The sequence below is a fragment of the Pelodiscus sinensis genome, chromosome 19 (assembly GCF_052426305.1).
Source record: "Pelodiscus sinensis isolate ZL-2025 chromosome 19, ASM5242630v1, whole genome shotgun sequence".
Lineage (NCBI taxonomy): Eukaryota > Metazoa > Chordata > Testudines > Trionychidae > Pelodiscus > Pelodiscus sinensis.
Genome location: NC_143070.1, coordinates 2414022 through 2436185, shown reverse-complemented (window position 1 = coordinate 2436185; position 22164 = coordinate 2414022). Strand labels below are relative to the sequence as shown.

Sequence of the window (22164 nt, the reverse complement as noted above, 5' to 3'; positions counted from 1 at the left end):
CAGCCCCTACCCCCCAGCCCTGCCAGTGCCCCCCACATCCACAGCCCCTGCCCCCCAGGGTCCCTCCCAATCCACAGCCCCTACCCCCAGCCCTGCCAGTGCCCCCCATCCACAGCCCCTACCCCCCCAGGGTCCCTCCCAATCCACAGCCCCAGCCCCCCCAGCCCTGCCAGTGCCCCCCATCCACAGCCCCTGCCCCCCAGTGCCCCTCCCAATCCACAGCCCCTGCCCCCCCCAGTGCCCCTCCCAATCCACAGCCCCTGCCCCCCCAGTGCCCCCCATCCACAGCCCCTACCCCCAGCCCTGCCAGTGCCCCCCATCCACAGCCCCTGCCCGCCCGCGGGGGGGATCCCGGGGAATTTGCTCCCCCCCCCACACACAGACTTTGCCGCTGCCACGTGGGGGGCCGGCAGGTGGCAGCAGTGGGGCAGCGCGCGGGGGCCGACGGGACACTGGGGGTGCGGGGCGGGGCGCCTGGTTGCGGCTGGACCCTCGCGCGGAGCCAGGAGCCGGAGACGCGGTGAGCGGGGGGGGGTGCAAGGGGATTGGGGGCGGGGGGCTCAGGGGGGTGCAAGGGCCGGGGGGCTCAGGGGGGTGCAGGGGCGGGGGGGTGCAAGGGCTGGGGGACTCAGGGGGGTGCAGGGGCGGGGGGGTGCAAGGGCTGGTGGGCTCAGGGGGGTGCAGGGGCGGGGGGTGCAAGGGCCGGGGGGCTCAGGGGGGGGGCAGGGGTGGGGGGGGTGCAAGGGCCGGAGGGCTCAGGGGGGGGGGCAGGGGCGGGGGGGGGGTGCAAGGGCCGGAGGGCTCAGGGGGGTGCAGGGGCGGGGGGGGTGCAAGGGCCGGAGGGCTCAGGGGGGTGCAGGGGCGGGGGGGGTGCAAGGGCCGGGGGGGGGTCAGGGGGGTGCGGGGGGGAAGGGCAGGGGCGGGGAGATCAGGGGTTGCAGGGGAGGTGCCAGGGCCAGGGGGATCAGGGGGTGCAGGGGCGGGGGGTGCAAGGGCCGGGGAGATTAGGGGGTGCAGGGGCGGGGGGTGTGCCAGGGCTAGGGGGATCAGGGGGGCGCAGGGGCGGGGGGGGTGCAAGGGCCGGCGGGCTCAGGGGGGTGCAAGGGCCGGGGGGATCAGGGGGTGCAGGCGGATCAGGGGTTGGGGGTGCATGGGCCGGGGGGACACAAAGAGATTGGAGGACAGGAGCAGGGTAGGGTTGGGGGTGCAGGAGGGGTAGGGGGATCAGGGGATGCAGGGGTGGGGGTGCAGGAGGATTGGGGGGCAGGGGCGGGGGGGATCAGGGGGCGCAGGGGCAGGGAGGGGGCAAGAGGCTAACACTGGGGGGCGCTGGAGCCAGGGGTGGAGGTGAGGGGGTTTCGGGGGGCCGCAGGAGCAGGGAGGGGGCAGGTGGCTAATTCCGGGGGGGGGGGGCGCAGCTGGAGCCGGGGGTTCAGGGCAGTCAGTGCACAGGCTGCTGGGGGGGCGGTGACTTGGGGTGCACAGGTGCGGGGGGGGGCGGCACGGACAGACCCAGCAGTGGTTCTGTGGGGCTGAGATGGGGGGTCCTGGGGGCCGCTGGGGTCTGACCCAGCTGGAATCTGGCCAGGGAGGGGTCGGTAGTGATCACCCACCGCTGGGGGATTGCCAGGACTCCTGGGTTCTCCCCGCAGCTCTGGGAGGGGAGCAGGGGCTAGTGGTTAGAGCCAGGAGGGGGAGCCTGGGTTCCATGAGTCTCTCTTCTCTTTCAGGTTCCCTCAGCCCCAGGATGTTCTTCACCTGTGGCCCCAACGAGGCGATGGTGGTCTCCGGTGAGTGGCTCCCCCCCCCCCCCCCGCTCTCACATGGGAGAAGCCAGTCCCGGGGGTGGGGGGGGGGAGCCCGATGCCCCCCCCCCCCAGTCCCTTCCTGTCTTGGGACCTCCCACACTCCCTGCCCCAGCCCTGACAGCCCGGCTGAGTCCCAGGCCCAAAGTCACAAGCTCCGGAACCCGGATCCCCAGGGGAAACCCAGACCAGGCCCCTGCCCCCCCTCCACCCTCACCAGCCAGGCCCCTGCCCCATTCCCTGCCCCTCTGGATACCCGGCAGCGAAGAGACGGGATTTGAGACAGGATGACGTCACCAGTTCCCAGGGGATGGGACCGTGGAGCTAATCCAAGGGTAAACAATCAAATCCTCTTTTCTGGGCCAGGCTAGGCCACGGGGAGTGGGGCGGGGGCCCAGCAGGAGGCGCTGAGCTGTGGGGATTGGGGCGGGGCTTTCTGATTCCAGACAAGATTTAAAATCCGAGCTCACTTCCTGCCTCCTTAAGATTTCCCTGCTGGTTTCCAATTGCCCGTTCCCCAATGGCGGCCGCGTCTCAGCCCCGTGCTGCGTCCCTGTTCTATGCGGCTGTTTCCCCAGCCGCCCCGCCCCAGAAGCAGCTGCATCTTAGTGCCCGATGGCAACTAACACTCTGCTCCCCTCCCCGCTAGGCTTCTGCCGCAGCCCCCCAGTGATGGTGGCTGGGGGCCGGGTCTTCGTCCTGCCCTGCATCCAACAGATCCAGAGGTAAGTCCCCACCGCAGAGATCTGAACATAGGAACGGCCATACCGGGTGAGACCAAAGGTCCGTCCAGCCCCGTGTCCTGTCGGCTCACAGTGGCCAGTGCCAGGTGCCCCAGAGGGAGTGAACAGAACAGGGAATCATATAATGATCCCTCCCCTGTCGCTCATTCCCCAGCTTCTGACAAACAGAGGCCAGGGACCCCTCCCTGCCCATCCTGGCTAATAGCTATTGATGGACCTACCCTCCATGAATCTACCTAGCTCTTTTTTAAACCCAGTTAAAGTCTTGGTCTTCACAACGTCCTCTGGCAAGGAGTTCCACAGGTTGACTATGCACGACGTGAAGAAAAACTCTTCCTTTTGTTTGTTTTAAACCTGCCACCTATTAATTTCATTTGGCAACCCCTAGTTCTTATATTATGAGCAGGGCTTGACAATCTATTGAATCTACTCGCCCGTGGCGAGTAGATTTCAGCCTGGCGCCCCGTTTACCGGTGGCACGTGCATGTGCAATGCGGGGCTGGCGAGCGTCTTTCGCCGCGGTTCCTCAAGCCCTGATTATGAGAACAAGTAAATAACTTTTCCTTATTCACTTTCTCCACTCCAGACATGATTTTACAGCCCTCTGTCCTATCCCCTCTGTCTCCTCTTTTCTAAGCTGAGAAGTCCCAGTCTTTTTCATCTCTTCACATGGGACCCGTTCTAAACCCCTCATCATTTTAGTTGTTCTTTTCTGAACCTTTTCCAATGCCAAGAGATCTTTTTTGAGACAAGGCGACCCCATCTGTACACAGTATTCAAGCTGTGGGCGTCCCATGGGTTTATATGGAGGCAATAAGATATTCTCTGTCTTATTTTCTACTAGCAGAAATACCCGGCGTCGCCCGGGGAAAATATAGTAAAAGGTGTGATGAATGAAGTACATTGCGTATTTTATTGGAAATCCTTTTCTCTGATATTTTACTTTAAGAAATGAACCCAGCTGGTACTTTTCCTGTTATCGTAGGGAAACGATCTCGTAGTTGCAGTTCGTGTGACATGCTTCACAGAAGAGTCCAGCAAATGCCTATGATCAGGCGCTACTAAAAGCTAATGAGTGGCCCAATTCGGGCTCTGGGGGAACCGATTTCGAGATAAAACCATCCCAGTTATTTACGTTAGGAAGTCAGTGGGATCCGTGCCAAATTTGGCGTTTCTAGCTCTGACCGTTTCGGAGATCTTTCGGGACAAACAAACTAACTTTCGGAAATATTCGTAAGACCCCTTTTTCAATGATTCCCAACTTTCTGAGCCCCTGGGGCCCTCCCACCGCCCCACTGGGCTTGCCGGCACTGGGGAGGGATTCGAGACGGGTCAGAAGAGGGGCAGCGTGTGGGGGGTGGGGATGTGGGGTACATAGGTCTTTGGGTCATGACATGGGGGTGTCCCGTCCACAGGATCTCCCTGAACACCCTGACCCTGAACGTGAAGAGCGAGAAGGTTTATACCCGGCACGGGGTCCCCATCTCCGTCACCGGCATCGCCCAGGTAACCGCTTCCCCAGCTGCGAGGTCGCCATAGAAACCCTGGGGAGGCGGGAACACCTAGGAAACTAGCCGGGTACCCCCCATCCCCCGCAGTGGTACCTGCCACTGGCACCCCCTCAACCCTATACTTCCCCCATTGGTGTCTGTCCCCCCTTTTCCCCAATGGTACCTGCCCAGCTTGTCTTCCCCCCCCTTTTCCCCAATGGTACCTGCCCAGCTTGTCTCCCCCCCCCTTTTCCCCAATGGTACTTGCTCAGCTTGTCTTCCCCCCTCTTTTTCCCAATGGTACCTGCCCAACCCCCAGTTTCCCCAGTGGTAACTGCCACTAGCACCACCACCCCATGTCCCCAAAGGGTACCTGCCTGGCCTGGCTCCCCCATTTCCCCCCAATGGTACCTGCCCAATCCAGCTCTCCCCGTTCCCCCCCTTCTTCCATTGGTAGCTGCCCAGCCCGGCCCCCCCTCCATTCCAATTTCCCTCAGTGGTAACTGCCACTGGCATCACTGCCACATTGCCCCAAATGGTACCTGGCCCCCCTGTTTCCCGAAGTGGTACCTGCCCAGCCTGGCTCCCCCTCTTTCCTCCAATGGTTCCTGCCCAGTTTGTCTTTCGCTCCCCCCGTTTCTCCCAATGGTACCTACCCAGCCCAGCTCTCTCTCTCCCCCCCCACCGCCCCGCCCATGGTAACTGCCACTGGCACCACCACCCTATTTCCTCAAGTGGTACCTTCCATGGCCTGGCTCATTTCCGCCAATGGTACTGCCCACCTTGGCTCTTTCCTCCCCCCACATTTACACCAATGGTACCTGCCCAGCCTGGTCTGTTCCCCCCCTCCCTTCCAGCCAGTGATGCTCAGGGGACCACAGAGCCAGAGCCCCCTTCACCACCATGGACACGGTCTCCAGGCAACCGTTGTCGGGGCGCAGCAAGAGCCTCTTCCTCTTAAAGGGGCAGGCGCCCCATCCCTGGAGCATCTCCAGGTTCGCGGGGGGAGGGGGAGCTGTTGGGGGGGGCTGGGCTGGCCCGGCCGGGGTCCCTCCCTTCCCACCTCTGGCGCCCTCCCCCCGGCAGGTGAAGATCCAGGGCCAGAACAAGGAGATGCTGGCGGCCGCCTGCCAGATGTTCCTGGGCAAGACGGAGAGCGAGATCACCCACATCGCCCTGGAGACGCTGGAGGGGCACCAGCGCGCCATCATGGCCCACATGACCGTGGAGGTGGGGCCGTGGCGGGGGTCAGACCTGCCCCTGTGTGTCATAGCCCCCTGCTGGGGGTCCTGCCCCCCGTGTGTCATAGCCCCCTGCTGGGGGTCCTGTCCCCCTGTGTGTCATAGCCCCCTGCTGGGGGTCCTGCCTCCCGTGTGTGTCATAGCCCCCTGCTGGGGGTCCTGTCCCCCGTGTGTGTCATAGCCCCCTGCTGGGGGTCCTGTCCCCCGTGTGTGTCATAGCCCCCTGCTGGGGGTCCTGTCCCCCTGTGTGTCATAGCCCCCTGCTGGGGTTCCTGTCCCCCTGTGTGTCATAGCCCCCTGCTGGGGGTCCTGTCCCCCGTGTGTGTCATAGCCCCCTGCTGGGGGTCCTGTCCCCCGTGTGTGTCATAGCCCCCTGCTGGGGGTCCTGTCCCCCGTGTGTGTCATAGCCCCCTGCTGGGGGTCCTGTCCTCCTGTGTGTCATAGCCCCCTGCTGGGGGTCCTGCCCCCCGTGTGTCATAGCCCCCTGCTGGGGGTCCTGTCCCCCGTGTGTGTCATAGCCCCCTGCTGGGGGTCCTGTCCTCCTGTGTGTCATAGCCCCCTGCTGGGGGTCCTGCCTCCTGTGTGTCATAGCCCCCTGCTGGGGGTCCTGTCCCCCGTGTGTCGTCAGCCCCCTACTGGGGGTCCTGTCCCCCGCGTGTCATAGCCCCCTGCTGGGGGTCCTGCCCCCCGTGTGTCATAGCCCCCTGCTGGGGGTCCTGCCCCCCGTGTGTCATAGCCCCCTGCTGGGGGTCCTGTCCTCCTGTGTGTCATAGCTCCCTCTGGGGGTCCTGTCCCCCGTGTGTCATAGCCCCCTGCTGGGGGTCCTGCCCCCCGTGTGTCATAGCCCCCTGCTGGGGGTCCTGTCCCCCATGTGTGTCATAGCCCCCTGCTGGGGGTCCTGTCCCCCGTGTGTGTCATAGCCCCCTGCTGGGGGTCCTGTCCCCCGTGTGTCATAGCCCCCTGCTGGGGGTCCTGTCCCCCGTGTGTGTCATAGCCCCCTGCTGGGGGTCCTGTCCCCCGTGTGTCATAGCCCCCTGCTGGGAGTCCTGTCCCCTGTGTGTCATAGCCCCCTGCTGGGGGTCAGACCTGCCCCCTGTGTGTCATAGCCCCCTGCTGGGGGTCAGACCTGCCCCCTGTGTGTCATAGCCCCCTGCTGGGGGTCCTGTCCCCCGTGTGTCATAGCCCCCTGCTGGGAGTCCTGTCCCCTGTGTGTCATAGCCCCCTGCTGGGGGTCAGACCTGCCCCCTGTGTGTCATAGCCCCCTGCTGGGGGTCCTGCCCCCGGTGTGTCATAGCCCCCTGCTGGGAGTCCTGTCCCCTGTGTGTCATAGCCCCCTATGTTAGCGCCCTGCTGGGAGTCCCGTCCCTTGTGTGTGTCCTAGCTACACTCCCTCCCCTACAGTTCCCATTACCAAGCCCCCCCCCCCCCGACTCGCTCTCTGTGGCCCTCCCCCGTGGCAGGAAATCTACAAGGATCGGAAGAAGTTCTCGGAGCAGGTCTTCAAAGTGGCCTCCTCGGACCTGGTCAACATGGGCATCAGCGTGGTGAGCTACACGCTCAAGGACATTCACGACGACCAGGTGAGGGGGGAGCCGGCCGGGCCCCGTGTCCCTGCCCTGCCCGGGGAGGGGACTCAGGGCTCCGTCTCTCCTGTCCCCGCCCCAGGATTACCTGCACTCGCTGGGCAAAGCCAGGACCGCCCAGGTGCAGAAGGACGCCCGGATGGGGGAAGCCGAGGCCAAGAGAGACGCCGGCATCAGGGTGAGCGCTGGGCGTGGGGGGTGGATCTGGGGGGGCGGATCTGGGGGGGCGGAGGGGTTCCGGCAGGCGGTGTCTGCGGGGTGGGAGGCGGAGCCAAGCCGTGTCTGTCCAGAGGGGGTGGGGGGAGCGGCACCACCCTGCCGTCCCCAGGCGAACGTCCTACCCCTTAGGCCACGCCGGAACCCATCCCAGCACCTTACCTCCAGGGCGTCCCTTATCCCAGCAGGCTGTGTCTGCAAGGCAGGGGCCGATCCAGGCTGTGTCTGCCGGGGGGGGAGGCAGCACCAAGCGGGGTGGGAGGGTTCCAGCAGGCCGTGTCTGCAGGGTGGGGGGTGGATCTGGTCAGGGCGGAGGCGGGGGGGGGTTCCGGCTGGCTGTGTCTGGAGGATGGATCAGGGTGGGGGGGGTGCCGTCAGTCTGTGTCTGCAGGGTGGGGGGGGGTGGGGGGGCGGCATCCCGGACGGGGGGGGGGGGGTCCCGGCAGGCCGTGTTTGCGGGGCGGGGGGCGGATCCGGGTGGGGGGGTCCCGGCAGGCCGTGTTTGCGGGGCGGGGGGCGGATCCGGGCGGGGGGGTCCCGGCAGGCCGTGTCTGCGGGGCGGGGGTGGATCCAGGCTGCGTGGGGGGGGCGGTAGCAGGCGACCCCCGGCCCTGACCCCCGGCCCTGACCCCCGGCTCTGCCCCCCGGCCGCAGGAGGCCAAGGCGAAGCAGGAGAAGCTCTCCGCCCAGTACATCAGCGAGATCGAGATGGCCAAGGCGCAGCGGGACTACGAGCTGAAGAAAGCCGCCTACGACATCGAGGTCAACACCCGCAAAGCCGAGTCCGACCTGGCCTACCAGCTCCAGGTGAGACGCCCCCCGAGGGGTGGGGGCCGGGCCCCCCCGATGCCCGTGCGACACCGAAACCTGGTGGGGCCGGTGGCTTGATGTGGCTTCCCTGGAGCTGCTGACCTTTGACCCCTGACCTCCTCGGGTTGACCTTTGGACAGCCTCGTGGGTCGCCCCTCCAGGGGTCCCGCCCTAATCGATGCCTCCACCCTCCTGGCCAACCCCCGACGGCGTCCCCTGGCCCCCCCGCCTGCTTCTGCATGGCATCGTTTCCTGACCTCTGACCCCCCCGGGCCAGGCCGAACCCCTCCCCCCCCTTCGGTTATTGACCTTTGACCCTCTCTCCCCACTGGCCATGCTGACCCCTCCTGTCCTGACCTTGTTGACATCTGCTCTTGGCTCCCAAATCCCGGGGGGGGGAAGGTTGTGACGTTTCCCCCATCGTTGGGGGCTGTTCTTGGCCCCAGTAGCCCCCCCCCCAACGCTGACCTTTGACCTGTCTCGGCGAGGTCACCGAGGTGACCTTTGACCTGTCTCCGCGAGGTCACCGAGGTGACCTTTGACACCTTGATGGTGCCCATCCTGCCCCAGTAGCGTTGACCTTCCCAACGTTGACCTACCTCTGTGGGCTGGGCCCTTGACTCCTCCCCTCCCCCCATGGCCCCACGTTGGCGCCAGTGCTTCACCATTCGCTCCTCTCCTGGGGGGGGGCACAGGTTGCCCTCTGTATCCTGGGGGGGGGTTGACCCCGTGACCTCGGCTCATTCACCTTTGACCTCCCCGGGAGCGGGGAGTTGGTGCGAAACGCGGGCAATCCAGGCCGGTGGACGCCGCCCCGGGGCGCCCGCGTGCTGAGCCCTCCCCCCGGGCAGGTGGCCAAGACGAAGCAGAAGATCGAGGAGCAGAAGATGCAGGTGCTGGTGGTGGAGAGGACCCAGCAGATCCAGCTGCAGGAGCAGGAAATCATCCGCAAGGAGCGGGAGCTGGAAGCCACCATCAAGAAGCCGGCCGAGGCCGAGCGCTACCGGCTGGAGAAACTGGCCGAGGCCCAGAGGTATCGTCCCCCCCGTGCCCAACCCATGGGCAGCCCCCTCCCAACCGGGGCCACAGCCTCTCCCCACCCTGGCGCCCGGACGCCAAGCCACCCCGTCCCCCTGCTCAGCCTCCCCCCCCCCCGGCATCCGTCCACCCCGTGCCGGCCCCCCCAGCCTCACAGGGCCTCCGCTCTCCTCCCACCACCTCTCCCCTCCCCATAGAGCACCCCACGTTCATCCCCTCCCTCGCTTAAGTGCCAGGGCTGAAGCAAGTTGGGCTGTTATTGTAGGGTCTCCCTTAAGTGCCAGGGCTGAAGCAAGTTGGGCTGTTATTGTAGGGTCTCCCTTAAGTGCCAGGGCTGAAGCAAGTTGGGCTGTTATTGTAGGGTCTCCCTTAAGTGCCAGGGCTGAAGCAAGTTGGGCTGTTATTGTAGGGTCTCCCTTAAGTGCCAGGGCTGAAGCAGGCTGGATTGTTAAGTGCCAAGGGCCAGCAAGCTGGTCTGTTACTGTAGGGTCTGCCTTAAGTGACCGAGGAGTGAGAGGGGGCGGGGCCAGGCAGGCTGGGTTGTTACTGTAGGGTCTACCTTAAGTGCTGGGGCTGAAGCAGGCTGGGCGGTTACTGTAGGGTTAGTGCTGAGAGCCAAGCAGACTGGGTTGTTATTGTAGGGTCTGCTTTAAATGCTGTGGAAAACAGGCTGGGTTGTTGTTGTAGGGTCTCCCTTCAGTGTTGGGGAAAGCAGGCTGGGTTGTTATTGTAGGGTCTACCACAAGTGCTGGGGCTGAAGCAGGCTGGGTGGTTACTGTAGGGTTAATGCTGGGAGCGGCTGGTTTGTTATTGTAGGGTCTGCTTTAAATGCTGGGGAAAGCAGACTGGTTTGTTATTGTAGGGTCTGCTTTAAGGAGGGGGAAGCTCTCATCCCTTCCCCCCCAGTCCCCTGCCCTGTCCCCACCAGCTCCCCCCATGCCCGAGCCAAGCTGGAGTCACTGACCCTCCCCCCCTTATCCCTCCCCCCCAGGTGCCGGCTGATCATGCAGGCGGAGGCTGAAGCCGAATCCCTGACGGTGAGTCTGACGCCCTTGGGGGGGACCCAGGCATCCGGGACAGTGCGGGGGGGGGGGGGGGGGTGTCTGCCCTTCCCGAGGGAGGGGAGGGGGGAGCCAGGGGGAAGCAGGCATCCGGGACAGTGCGGGGGGGCAGCCAGGGGACCCCCAGGGGGGATCTGAGAGGGGCCTGGCGGGGCCGGCGCTGACCCACCCCTCCCCCCGTGCAGGTGAAGGGGGAGGCGCAGGCCTTCGCCATCGAAGCCAAGGCGCGGGCGGACGCGGAGCAGATGGCCAAGAAGGCGGAGGCTTTCCAGCAGTACCAGGACGCCGCCATGGTCGACATGCTGCTGGAGAGGCTGCCCCAGGTGAGGGCGGGGTCGGCCCGGCGGGAGACCCTACAATAACAGAGTGGCCCGTACGGCAACTCGCCCACCTGTGCCCCCGGGGGGAGACCTGGATGTCACTTAGCCAGCTGCCTCTCCACCGGCGTTGAAGGCAGACCCTACAATAACAAACCAGTCTGCTGTCCCCCGGCAGTTAAGGGAGACCCTACAATAACAAACCAGCCTGCTTGGCTCCCAGCACTAACCCTACAGTAACAGCCCAGCCTCCTTCAACTCTGGCACTGAAGGTAGACCCTACAATAACAACCCAGCCTGCTTAGCCCCTACCCCCGTGACTCCCCAATCATTTAAGGCAGACCCTACAGTAACAGACCAGTCTGCGGGCCTTTGGCACTTAAGGCAGACCCTACAATAACAATGCAGCCTGCTTCAACCCTGCCACTTAAGGGAGACCCTACAATAACAACCCAGCCTGCTTCAGTCCTGGCACTTAAGGGAGACCCTACAATAACAACCCAGCCTGCTTCAGCCCCAGCACTTAAGGGAGACCCTACAATAACAACCCAGCCTGCTTGGTCCCACTCCTCAGTCACTTAAGGCAGACCCTACAATAACAACCCAGCCTGCTTCAGTCCCGGCACTTAAGGGAGACCCTACAATAACAGAGCGGTGTGCGCCTCCCCGCAGGTGGCGGATGAGATCAGCAAGCCGCTGACGGAGGTGAAGAAGATCACGATGGTGTCGAGCGGGGGCGGGGAAGTGGGCGCAGCCAAGCTGACCGGGGAGGTGCTGGATATCATGACCAAGCTCCCGGACGCCGTGGAGAAACTCACCGGCGTCAGCATCTCCCAGGTACCGGCGCCCGGACGCCTGGGTCCCACCCGGGGTGGGGGGTGAGGCTGGGAGCCAAGGCGCCTGGGTTCTCTCCCTGGTGCTGGGAGGGGAGCGGGGGCTAGTGGTTAGAGCTGCAGGGCTGGGAGCCAGGACACTGGGTTTTCTCCCCAGTTGTGGCAGGGGAGCGGGGCCTAGGGGTTAGCGCAGGGGAGGGGCTGGAGCCTGGATTGCGGGGTGGTTTCGCTGACTCCCCTCCCCCATGTCCCGCCGTCAGGGGGCCACACGCTGACCCTGCTTGTGTTTCCCTCCTGCCCACAGATGGGCCGGAAGAAGCCAGGCCGGATGTCGTAGTCGCCGGAAGTCGGGGGGCCCTGCCCACCACCGTGTTCCTGAGCCGCCCCCTCCCCCGTTCCCCTTGCTGTGACTATCTGGGGCCCAGCCTCCCACCTCTGCCCCTCCCCAAAGGGGGGGGTCGCTCCCCACAGTGCCTGCCCGCCCCGAAGGGGGGGCGAATCAGCCCCACAGCCCCGCCCTCGGCTGGACGGAAAAGCCACGTCACCGCGGGAGCGGCCGATCCGGCGGGCACCGTGTCTCTGGCGCATGGGGGGGGCGACCCCTGAGAGTGAGAAACAAGCTGCTTTCTCCCCCAGCGATGCCTGGATCTTCCTTCCTCCCCCCTCCCCGAGCCCGCTGGCACCTGCCCCCCTGTAGCCGCTAGTCTCTCTCCAAAGCCCCCGAAAGCCGAGCGCCCCGGCTTCGAAAGGATGGCTGCTGCGCTTTCACCACTAGCTCTAGGGCCCCAGCCATGGGGCAGGGAGAGAAGCCTGTTTGGGGGGGAGGAGATAGCCCAGGGGGTAGCCCTCCCCCCCATGCCACTCTGAGAACAAGCCAACTCTTGGGGTGAAGGATGCGCGTGAGCCGGCCATACCGCCCTCCACCCCCAGGGGCTCCCCTCCCTCCTCTAGCCTTTCCCTGGCCTAGAACGGGCCACCCCCCAGAGCCAGCTGCACCCCAAGCTCTGCCCATTCCTCCTGCTGGTCTCAGAGGGGCCAGACCACCCCTGCCTGGGGGCAGTGCCAGCCCCGGAGACCCCCTTGAATGGCGGCGTGTGCACGAAGATGCCTTTTCTGCCCACCCTGCCTGGAAGTGGCCTTGTGTATGTATCACCCCCCCGCCCTCCACCCCCATTAAATGCCTGCTCTGTGAATAGCGCCATCTTTTCTGCTTTGCGGGGGGTGGGGGCACGCAGCTGCAGGATGCTGGAGTCGGTGTCTCTAAGGGCTGGGGCAAATGGCAACACCCCCTACTGTGCCCCATGGGGGCTGCACAGATACCAGGGCAAAATGCTTCCCCCCCAACTTCAGTCACTAGTGCAAGCAGGTTGCACCAACCCACGTCTCTTGGGCTCCCCCTCCATCTACAGGCAAAGTGGGGCAGCTGTGTCCTTGTGTGTGGGGGGGGGGGGAAGGGGGAGAACAATCCAGCTAAACGTTCAGGGGGATAGGAGCATCGGCCCCTCTCTGGACCCCCAGCCAGGAACGTTACCCCTGTGGGGACAGGGGGCAGACAAGATGGGAAGATGGGGGGGGAGGTTGGAGGGCTGTGTTGTGATTTCTTCCCCCCCCCCCATCTGCTGCTTCTGAGCCATGTGTCAGCTGCCCCCCCATGTGAAGGGGAGGGGCTAGCTAACCAGTGCAGATCTACGGGGACAGCAAGGTGGGGGCAGGGGCAGGCCGGTCCCCCCCCAGAAGACAGGAGACTCAGAAAAACTTTAAAAAAAATCGGTTTATTCTTTCACAGGGACGTCGTCTTTTCAATATGAAAAAAGCAGTTAACACAAGAGAAAGATGGCGGGAGAGCAACAGAGAGAGGCAGGAGCGCAGCGCGGAAGTGAGAGCAGAGGGCACCCCGAGGTGGGACCCAACAGGGCTTCTCCGGTACCCGCTGGCCCCCACCTCCATGGGGGGGAACTCCCCCCTTTTCTCCACCTCCAGTTCCTCCAGGGCTGAGCCCTCTCCCCCAAGCGCCTCCACCCACAGCGTTGGCATCCAGCTGCAAACGGGCGGAATCCAAATCTCCCCTCCCAGTATCCCATTTTGGGGGGGCCCTTCCCTACCATGGACCAGCGGCATCTCCCCCAGCATGGAGCCGGCAGGCGACGTTTCCTTTTGGGGGTACCCTCGTGGGAACAAGGGCACCCCACCAGACCTTCACTCTGCGGGGAGGTGCCCTTACAGCACCGGGAAACCTGGCTCGGGGTTTCTGGGGGGCAGCAGGCAACACAGGGGGCCCGGAGGAATAGACACTCCCTGCCCCCCATTTTCCAAATCCTGCCAGCCAAACGCTCAGCACGGGGGGGACTCAAAGGGGAGGGGAGCCCCCACCTGGCTAGGCAGGGGGAGAATCCCCCAACAGAACGGGTATGAAGGGGGGGATTCAGGACACAATGTGGGGGTGACCAGGCCACCCCCTGGCTTAACTCCAGCGGGGCTGATGGGGGGGACATCCCCCAAGGCAGGGAATGTCACACAGATGGGGGGGAGCAGGCCCCTCTAAGCAAGGGGTCCTGGCTGCCCCCTCCCACCAGTGGGGCAGGATGGCTGGATTCTAACCTTCCCCCCCCCACGGCTAGGGCGTTAGCAAGCAACGTAGACACCTACTTACAAAAGAGCCGAATTCTTGTGCTTCTTCAAGTGGCCCTGTGTCTCCAAGATGAGCCAGCCCCCCCCCCCCCATCAACCCCTGCTGTGACCCATTTCTCTACAGGTTCAGAGCCGCCACCCAGCCCTACGGCTTCCTACCTTCTCCTGGGGCTACAAATCCACCCCCCGACTTACTACCCGCCTCCCCTCATGCACCTTGCTCAGTGCTGGGGGACGCCCCTTCACCCCATCCAGTTCCAAGCTCCCCCCCACGTCCCTGCACCCACCGCTACGGCTGCCTAGCTGCTCCTCGGAGCCAGTTGTGGGGAGAAACGCCTTCCAGCAAGACCACACCCGGACGTGGGTCAGCCACGTTCTTGCAGAACAGCGCTCCAGCCTGTTGGCCCAACCGGCCAAGGAAGAGACAACCTCTCCTGCCGGGTCTTACACCTCCTCGCGTTCTGTTCTGACAGCCCACCCTGCTACCCCACTGCCAGCTCCTCGCCCCGGGGCGGAGAACACCGCTGGGAGAAAAGCCACCCCCCCTGTAGACCCACCTCTCGGAGAGCAGAGATGCCGTTGGAAACGGAGAAGGAGGAAGTATGACGTTTATTGGAGACAGAACCTCAAATAACTTAGTGGCGGGGAAGAACAGAAGATGGAGATGTGAGGGGGGGGGAGAAGAGGGACAGAGACAGAAGTAGCATCTCTTCCCCCCACGGCCCAAACCACGGTGTTGACACGGGAGATCACGGAACCAGCCCTGGAGGAACCCGGATGGAGACGACAGCCGAGAGGGAAGAAAAAGAAAAGTTTGGAACATGATGCGATGTTGGGGTGGTTGGTTTTTTTTTAAAAAAAAATTTAAAATTTGTGCGAGCGCGGCGGGCGAAGCCTCTTACGCCTCCTCTTCAGCCTCTTCCCCGAAGTCCTCCTCCTCCTCGGCCGTGGCGTCCTGATACTGCTGGTACTCGGACACCAGGTCGTTCATGTTGCTCTCCGCCTCGGTGAACTCCATCTCGTCCATGCCCTCGCCCGTGTACCAGTGGAGGAAGGCCTTGCGGCGGAACATGGCGGTGAACTGCTCCGAGATGCGCTTGAAGAGCTCCTGGATGGCCGTGCTGTTGCCGATGAAGGTGACGGCCATCTTGAGGCCGCGGGGCGGGATGTCGCACACGGCCGTCTTGACGTTGTTGGGGATCCACTCCACGAAGTAGCTGCTGTTCTTGTTCTGCACGTTCAGCATCTGCTCGTCCACCTCCTTCATGGACATGCGCCCGCGGAAGACGGCCGCCACCGTCAGGTAGCGCCCGTGGCGGGGGTCGCAGGCCGCCATCATGTTCTTGGCGTCGAAGACCTGCTGGGTCAGCTCCGGCACGGTCAAGGCCCGGTACTGCTGGCTGCCGCGGCTGGTCAAGGGGGCGAAGCCGGGCATGAAGAAGTGGAGGCGAGGGAAGGGCACCATGTTGACGGCCAACTTGCGGAGGTCGGCGTTGAGTTGGCCGGGGAAGCGGAGGCAGGTGGTGACGCCGCTCATGGTGGCAGAGACCAGGTGGTTGAGGTCGCCGTAGGTGGGGGTGGTCAGCTTGAGGGTGCGGAAGCAGATGTCGTAGAGAGCCTCGTTGTCGATGCAGTAGGTCTCATCCGTGTTCTCCACCAGCTGGTGGACGGAGAGGGTGGCGTTGTAGGGCTCCACCACCGTATCCGAGACCTTGGGGGAGGGCACCACGCTGAAGGTGTTCATGATGCGGTCGGGGTACTCCTCCCGGATCTTGCTGATCAGCAGGGTGCCCATGCCGGAGCCGGTGCCACCGCCCAGCGAGTGGGTCAGCTGGAAGCCCTGCAGGCAGTCGCAGCTCTCCGCCTCCTTCCTCACCACGTCCAGCACCGAGTCCACCAGCTCGGCCCCCTCCGTGTAGTGCCCCTTGGCCCAGTTGTTACCAGCGCCGCTCTGGCCTGTAGACGTGGGGCAGGGAGGAGGAAGAAGCCACAAGCGTTGGCCAACGTCTCTGGGACACCAGCTGCTCCTTGGCCAACCTTTGCCCCCCCCCCCCCCAAATGATATCACTTCTCCCATGGACATGGACTCTCATTGGGTTCGGCTCACGGACGGGGAAGATGCCACCCTGCCGCGGCACCTAGGCACCCTCCAATGGCTAGACCAAGAGCCGCCACGCTACAAAACATGGCCATGGCGGATGGATGCCCCTGCAATGCAAGGCCCCCCAGTTTTCTGAGGGGGGTAGAAACCCAACCCGGCACTCTGAGCAGAGAGCCACTATCAAATCCAGTCAACTGGCATCAGCTGGGCTTCTCCTCCCAGAATCAAGGCCCATCTCAAAGCCATAACCCATTGGCGACGTCAAAATTTAGGGGACGGTCTCTTGGTTGCTACTAGGCCCAATCTGGAGTCAACCAAGTAGACGAAGCCTAGAAACGCCGGTTGAACTCGAGAAGCGACCCCACCCTTCTGGCTAAAGACGGGACAAGGTTGGAGGGGAGGGTCAGCCACTCATACCATGACCAACCCAGTGGTGGTTGAGTAATCACCAGCCCCACACAGACACCCCCGGAGACTGCACCGAGAATCTTACCGAAGACGAAGTTGTCTGGCCGGAAGATCTGGCCAAAGGGGCCGGACCGGACCGAGTCCATGGTGCCTGGCTCCAAGTCAACCAAGATGGCGCGTGGGACATATTTACCACCTGGAGGGGCAAGCGAGAAATGTCTCAGCCCCCATCAATCAAAGCAAGAGGTACCCTGATGAACTTAAGGGGCGTGGCTTGTCCCGGAAGACGGATGGAGGCAAAGGGACCTCCAGAGCCACAAGGCACAGGTGAGCTGAGTGTGTCTGGTCTCAGCCACATGGGGAGAAAGGGGCAGGGAGTGGGGGTGCTTAGCCCATGAGGCAACTAGGAGTGGGGTGCCCAGGATCAGACCAACCCACACGTGGTATGGGGGGGTACAGGGACAGGAACAGACCAGTCCATGGACAGGTAAGAGAAGGGACATGGGCCAGCCAGCCAGAGGGACAGGACCCCACCGAATATTTATGAAAAACCATCCCTGGATCATCCTATTCCCTGCACATAGCGGGGGGGATAAGACCAAACCATGGCAACATGTACGGGGGGGCTGACTGGACCAAACCACGCATATGTGGGGGGAGGGGGACCGAACCATGGTTGTGTGGAGGGGGGACCCCGGAACAGCCCACGCTTGCTAGGCCGAGGGGTGCTGCCGGCCATACCTGTAGCCTCATTGTAGTAGACGCTGATGCGGTCCAGCTGCAGGTCGCTGTCGCCGTGGTAGGTGCCGGTGGGGTCGATGCCGTGTTCGTCGCTAATCACCTCCCAGAACTAGGGGCAACAGCAGTGGGAGGGGTTATGGGGGCAGCAGCCTCCCCCAACCCTGCCCCCCCCCATTGAGGCAATCTGGGGGGGTGGGGCCTGCAGTGGGTGACCTGATGGGCAATACCATGTTTGGATGCCAGGAGGCCCCCAAAACCAGGGCTAGAGTTAACCCTCAGCCTCCTCCCCCCCCCCCCGACCTGCTGCCAGTCTGCCCTCTAGACAGGCATGTCTGGGGCCCACACATGTAACCCACCCTCACCCCTGTGAGAGGACAGACCCCCCCCATATGATTTAAAGACACAGGACCAAAAATTGCCCCCCCCCCCCCCCCCAACGACTGATCAGCACCCAGCAAGGGAGTGTTGTTTCCTGGGGGGTCCAAGCCACAGCCCCATGTGGGGCTACCCCCATCTGACTTCATCCGGTACATGCCCCTGAGCTCTGCCCCCCCCCAGCATACGGGGGGGGGTGACAGTGCCACTCCCACTATGGAAGGCCAGGCTCACCCAGCAGCTCCCTCTACAGGTGATCACAGCCTGCTGCAGAAATGGGGTTCCCCCTAGGAATGCCCCCCCCTTCCCTCTCAGGGTGACCTGCCTCCCCCAGCCATCTCAGACCCCCCCCCCCCCCCCCCACCTAAGGCTGTCAATCAGGCTCCTGGTAAAGAAAATCCCCCAGCTGCTGCAGCCGGCGTTGCTGGCCACGGCCCCCGCCCTGCTAGGCAGGGACGGCCAAACCCAGCCACGCAGGGAAGAACCGCTGCTGTTGTAAGTATTCCCTCTGCTGCCCAACACATTCCCTGGCCCCATGCCGGCCTCATGCACCCGGCAGCGCTCCCACCGCGGCAGGGCTGACACAGCGCTGGTGGCAGCGGTGGGATTGGCGGCCTGTTACACGCCCCTCCCCCCGCCGCCGCCACGCTGCAAACCCAGGTCCTGGCCTCCGCGCAGAGCCAAGAGCAGATGGCGCCAGGCGGGAGGAGATTCTCCCCACCCCCGCCGGCTGGCGGCTGCCGATTCTGGGCCATAGGGGGGAGGGGGAGGGGGGCAGGACTTGGAAGGTTCTATCCCCGGCTCCAGGAGCAGAGTGGAGGATGGGAAGGGGGGGGTCTAGCAGCTTGAGATGGGAGGGGCAGGAGCCAGGACTCCTGGTGCGCTAAGTCCCCTCTTACATCAGCTTTGCTGCTTTGAAAGAGCTGCGGTGGGGGGGGGGCAGCCAGCCATTAAATCAGTCCCAGCTGTGATCAGTCCCAGTAGGGTGCGGTTGCGGTCCAGGGCCCAAGGACAGAGGCTGTTTGGACAGGCTTCAAGAGAAATCAATGGGGGGGGAGGGGGGTCACAAACTCCTGCCCAGGCCTCCCTCCCCCTCTCCATGCGTGCTTGGGACAAGTGAGTCAATTTCTCTGCCCCACAGAGAACACAGCTGTTGTCCGCCGCACCCCCCACTGCCAGGCCCCACCCCCTGACCCAAGGGCAGCGGGGGCCCTTTTAAGAGAACCGAGCCAGTTTGGGGGGAGCTCTGCACCCACCCCAGCATGGCAGGGGAAAGGCCCCGATCCAGCCGACTCAGTGACTCTGAAAAGGAGCCCACCGCAGCCACCAATACAAGCTAGATCTGGATTCACACCAGACTGACCAAGGTTGCGGCCACACTGGGGGCGGCGTGGCGAACCGAGGCGCCCCATAGCCGGCCCTAGGTCTCCCAGCCAGGCACACTCTGCCAAGTTTTGACACAAGGCTGCGGTTCACACGGCATCCACTTGGAAACCAGAGTCACAGCGGGGACTTGGGAGACCCACGCGGGGCAGTGTCAATACCCCTGAGTCAGCAGATTCAGGGCTGCGTTGGGATGGCAGGCACCCGGGCCCGAGGGAGACACCGATTGGCTACAAGAGAGCCAGGAGGGCTCTTGGGACGGGCGCGGCAGAAAAATCTGCCCCACAATACGCCTGGCACCACAATCGTCCCAAGACAACTCACCCGTGTGGTGCCAGGTGACAGCAGCCAGGATACCAAGATTACTGGGGGGGGGGGCAATTTTCCCCTGGACTGCCCCGCCCCGCCCCACCCCGTGTGGAGGAAGTGGGATTAGGTCCTCACCTAATCCCCTGGTATTCGGGTGCACCCAGCCAACCCGGTCAGGCCGGGGCAAGGCTGGGATGATGCAGGAGGGAAAAATTCTGCTGGGGGGGGACGACCACCAATATAAATTCCAGGCCTCTTTGCAGACCAGCTGCCTCTACAGAGGTGATGCGGGCGCGGAAATAAAGTGTCTTTGTGCACCAAGAAAAGGGAACCCACACCCCTTCGGTGGGGGGGGGGGGGGGATTTTTTGCAGCCATCCAAGCACAAAGCTGCAGACTTGAGCCTTAGGGCACAAAGGATGGGGGGGGGGGGGGGAGAAGCAGGACACCTGGTTTGACTCCGGGTGGTGGGAAACCAGGCAGATCTGGGCTCTGCAAGCCGCGGAGGGGTCCGGGGGAGCCATGTGGGGCCAGCCAGCAGACAAAGAGGTGGGGAAGATGGGGGAGGGGCGGGTTGGCGCCAGAAATGTAACATCCTCCGGCTGCCAGGGGCACAGACAAGGCAACATTGTAAAGCTGCTTCCCCCCCCCAACCCCCCCCCCCCTCTCTTTGCAACATTGTCACTAGCGATGGGTCACAGAGGAGCAATCTAGCAAAGGGGGGGTCGCCTCTAGATATGCCCCCACCTTGTGCCTAGCTAGTCACTGGGGGGGTGGCAAGTGGGATAAAGGAGCCTTTTGGGGGGGGGAATATAGATACTTGTATAAAGCCCCGGTCGGTTAGTAGAAGATTAGTTAGACTTTTTTCCGGGGGGGGGGGGGCGCGGTGATTTTGTCTAACACGAGATCGGGGGGGGTCCTTTCCCGGTATTCCCCCCCCCCCCCCGCGGCAGACAATGGAGATCAAAGGGCGGGATTGAAATTTCCCAGCAAAGTGAGGGGGGAGACACAAGGTGAACGGGGGTTGCCAAGGGGGCGCCCCACTTGGGTAGGAGGGGGCCACATGCCGCGGCGGATCCTCCTCCCCCCCCCCCCCATCAAGACCAGCCCCTCCACCCCCAGCAGCAGGCAGGTTTGGCGCTAAAAAAATTTAACCGCGCGGCTGGAAAGCGCGTAGCTGGCGGGCGCGGGAGGGGGGGGGCGCTTCCTTCCGGCCCCCCCCCATTCCCGCACCGCCCATCCCCCTTCTGCAACCCACCCCCCGGAGCTGTCTCCCGCCCCGGCTAATCCCGACGCCCCTGCCCATCGCTTCATTCCGGGCCGGGATCCGGAGACGTCGGCGCGGGAACGAATTCAAACCGGAGCCACGGTTTGAAATCCGGATTAAGGGGGGGGGGGGAATGAAGGGGGGGCGGGAAAAAAGCCCCAAGATCGGTTTGCACACGCGTCCGATCCCGCCTCCCCCAGTCCGGCCACGGGATTTCCTCCACCCCGCCCCCCAAACTGCTCCAGCCACCCCGCCTTTTTTTTAATTGCCCAAATGAAGCCGCCTCCATAAAACTGGCCCGACGAGAGAAACAAGCGGCCCCTCCCCCCAAATCTGGGCTAGGGACTCCCCCACCCTCCCATGAAAACTAATATTTTAAATCATTCCCCCCCCCCACAATCCCCAGGAGCCCCTCCCCCCACTCCTGGCTCATTAAGCCCCACTCATTTGGACCCCCCCCCCAGCTCACCTTGGCCCCGATCTGGTTGCCACATTGCCCAGCCTGGATGTGCACGATTTCCCTCATTTCGCCTCCCTTTGGTCTAGCCGGGTGCGGCGCCCTTTAAGAACAGAACGCTGGGGAGCGCAAGGTTCTTTCCGCCGAACGCTGGGGAGCGCAAGGTTCTCGCTGCCGAACGCGCCGGGAGCGAACGTTCCAAGCGGGCAGCACCGCGAGGGCGAGAGGGCTGGGGCTGATATAGACAAAGCTTTTATATGCCGGAGGGCGGGGGGCCCGCTGATTGGCCCGCTGGGATCACGAGCCCGCCGCCCATTGGACGAGAGCGGAAGGACACGTCGAGGTGAGGGGGGGCCGGCTGGGGCGCTGGGGCGCAAAGCACGCTGGGAGTGGTAGTCTCCTTTTGTTGTCCCGTTGTTAAAGTGGCATTGCGGGGAAAAAATGGGTGTGACGGGGAGTCGTAATGCAGCTCCCCCCCCTCCGCCTCCTCCCGGGTCTACACGGCGTGCGGGGTGCCGCAGAGCCTGCCGGAGCCCCAGACAGGGCGGGGAGGAGAGAGGAGACCAGAAGAAAGGGAAAAAAGGGAGGTGGAAGAAAGAAAAGAAGGAAGGAAAAAGAGAGAAAAGCCGGGGTGTAAGCACGAGAGGAAGGGATAACACCACTAAAGAGACAAGAAGGGATGAGAGAAAAAGGGAAAGGGCTGAAAGAAGGAAGGAAAGGAAAAGGAAAGACGAAAAGAAAGAATTAGTGAGTATCAAACAAAGAGAAGGAGAAATACAATTACAAAGAGGAAAGGAAGGAAGGAAAAATAGACAAGGAGGACAAACAAAGGCCTGAAAGAAACCAAAAAGAAGTGAAAAAGCTACGGAAGGAGAAGGAAAGAAGAAAGAACGCTGGAGGGAGAGAGCGTGAAAAGAGAGGGAGGAATACACCAATTAAAAAGAGGACAGGAAGGAGGGGGGAAGAGGAGGAGGACAAACAGGGCCTGAAAGAAACAAAAAAAGAAGTGAAAAAGCTACGAAAGGAGAAGGAAAGGAGAAAGAACGCTGGAGGGAGGGAGGAATGACCCACCTAGCGAGAGAGAAACGAAGCGAAGGAAGGAACAGGACGGAGGGAGGGAAGGACAATGGGGAGAGGAGGAACGAGGGGAAAGGGGGAAAAGGGCAGGCTGAACGCAAGGAGAGAGAGGCGTGAGGGGGGAAGGAAGAGGAAGGGATGCAAAGGCGATCGACCCCGTGGATGGGCCGCCCAGGGAGCCGGAGGGATGACTGGAGGAAAGCGGGAATGGCTGAGAAAGGCAACAGAGGACAAACGAGACAATTGAAAAGGGCGGTGGGGAGGGGAAAGGACAGAGACCGG

General features: G+C 63.3%; 2 protein-coding genes across 2 annotated transcripts; one reads left to right on the top strand and one right to left on the bottom strand.

Moving 5' to 3' along the window:
* The first annotated feature begins 426 nt into the window (after positions 1-426).
* On the top strand, positions 427-12330 carry FLOT1 (flotillin 1). The gene is made up of 13 exons (XM_089771734.1): positions 427-520; positions 1731-1790; positions 2455-2530; positions 3964-4054; positions 5125-5268; positions 6740-6859; positions 6945-7040; positions 7733-7885; positions 8740-8921; positions 9918-9963; positions 10173-10310; positions 10977-11141; positions 11442-12330. The coding sequence occupies exons 2-13, from the start codon at positions 1748-1750 to the stop codon at positions 11472-11474; spliced, it is 1287 nt and encodes a 428-aa protein (XP_089627860.1). The 5' UTR covers positions 427-520; positions 1731-1747; the 3' UTR covers positions 11475-12330.
* A 560-nt stretch (positions 12331-12890) lies between these two features.
* TUBB (tubulin beta class I) lies at positions 12891-21052 on the bottom strand. Its single transcript, XM_089771733.1, has 4 exons — positions 20818-21052; positions 17016-17124; positions 16360-16470; positions 12891-15721 (listed from the first exon to the last, which is right to left on the bottom strand). The coding sequence occupies exons 1-4, from the start codon at positions 20872-20874 to the stop codon at positions 14664-14666; spliced, it is 1335 nt and encodes a 444-aa protein (XP_089627859.1). The 5' UTR covers positions 20875-21052; the 3' UTR covers positions 12891-14663.
* Between the last annotated feature and the right edge of the window lie 1112 nt (positions 21053-22164).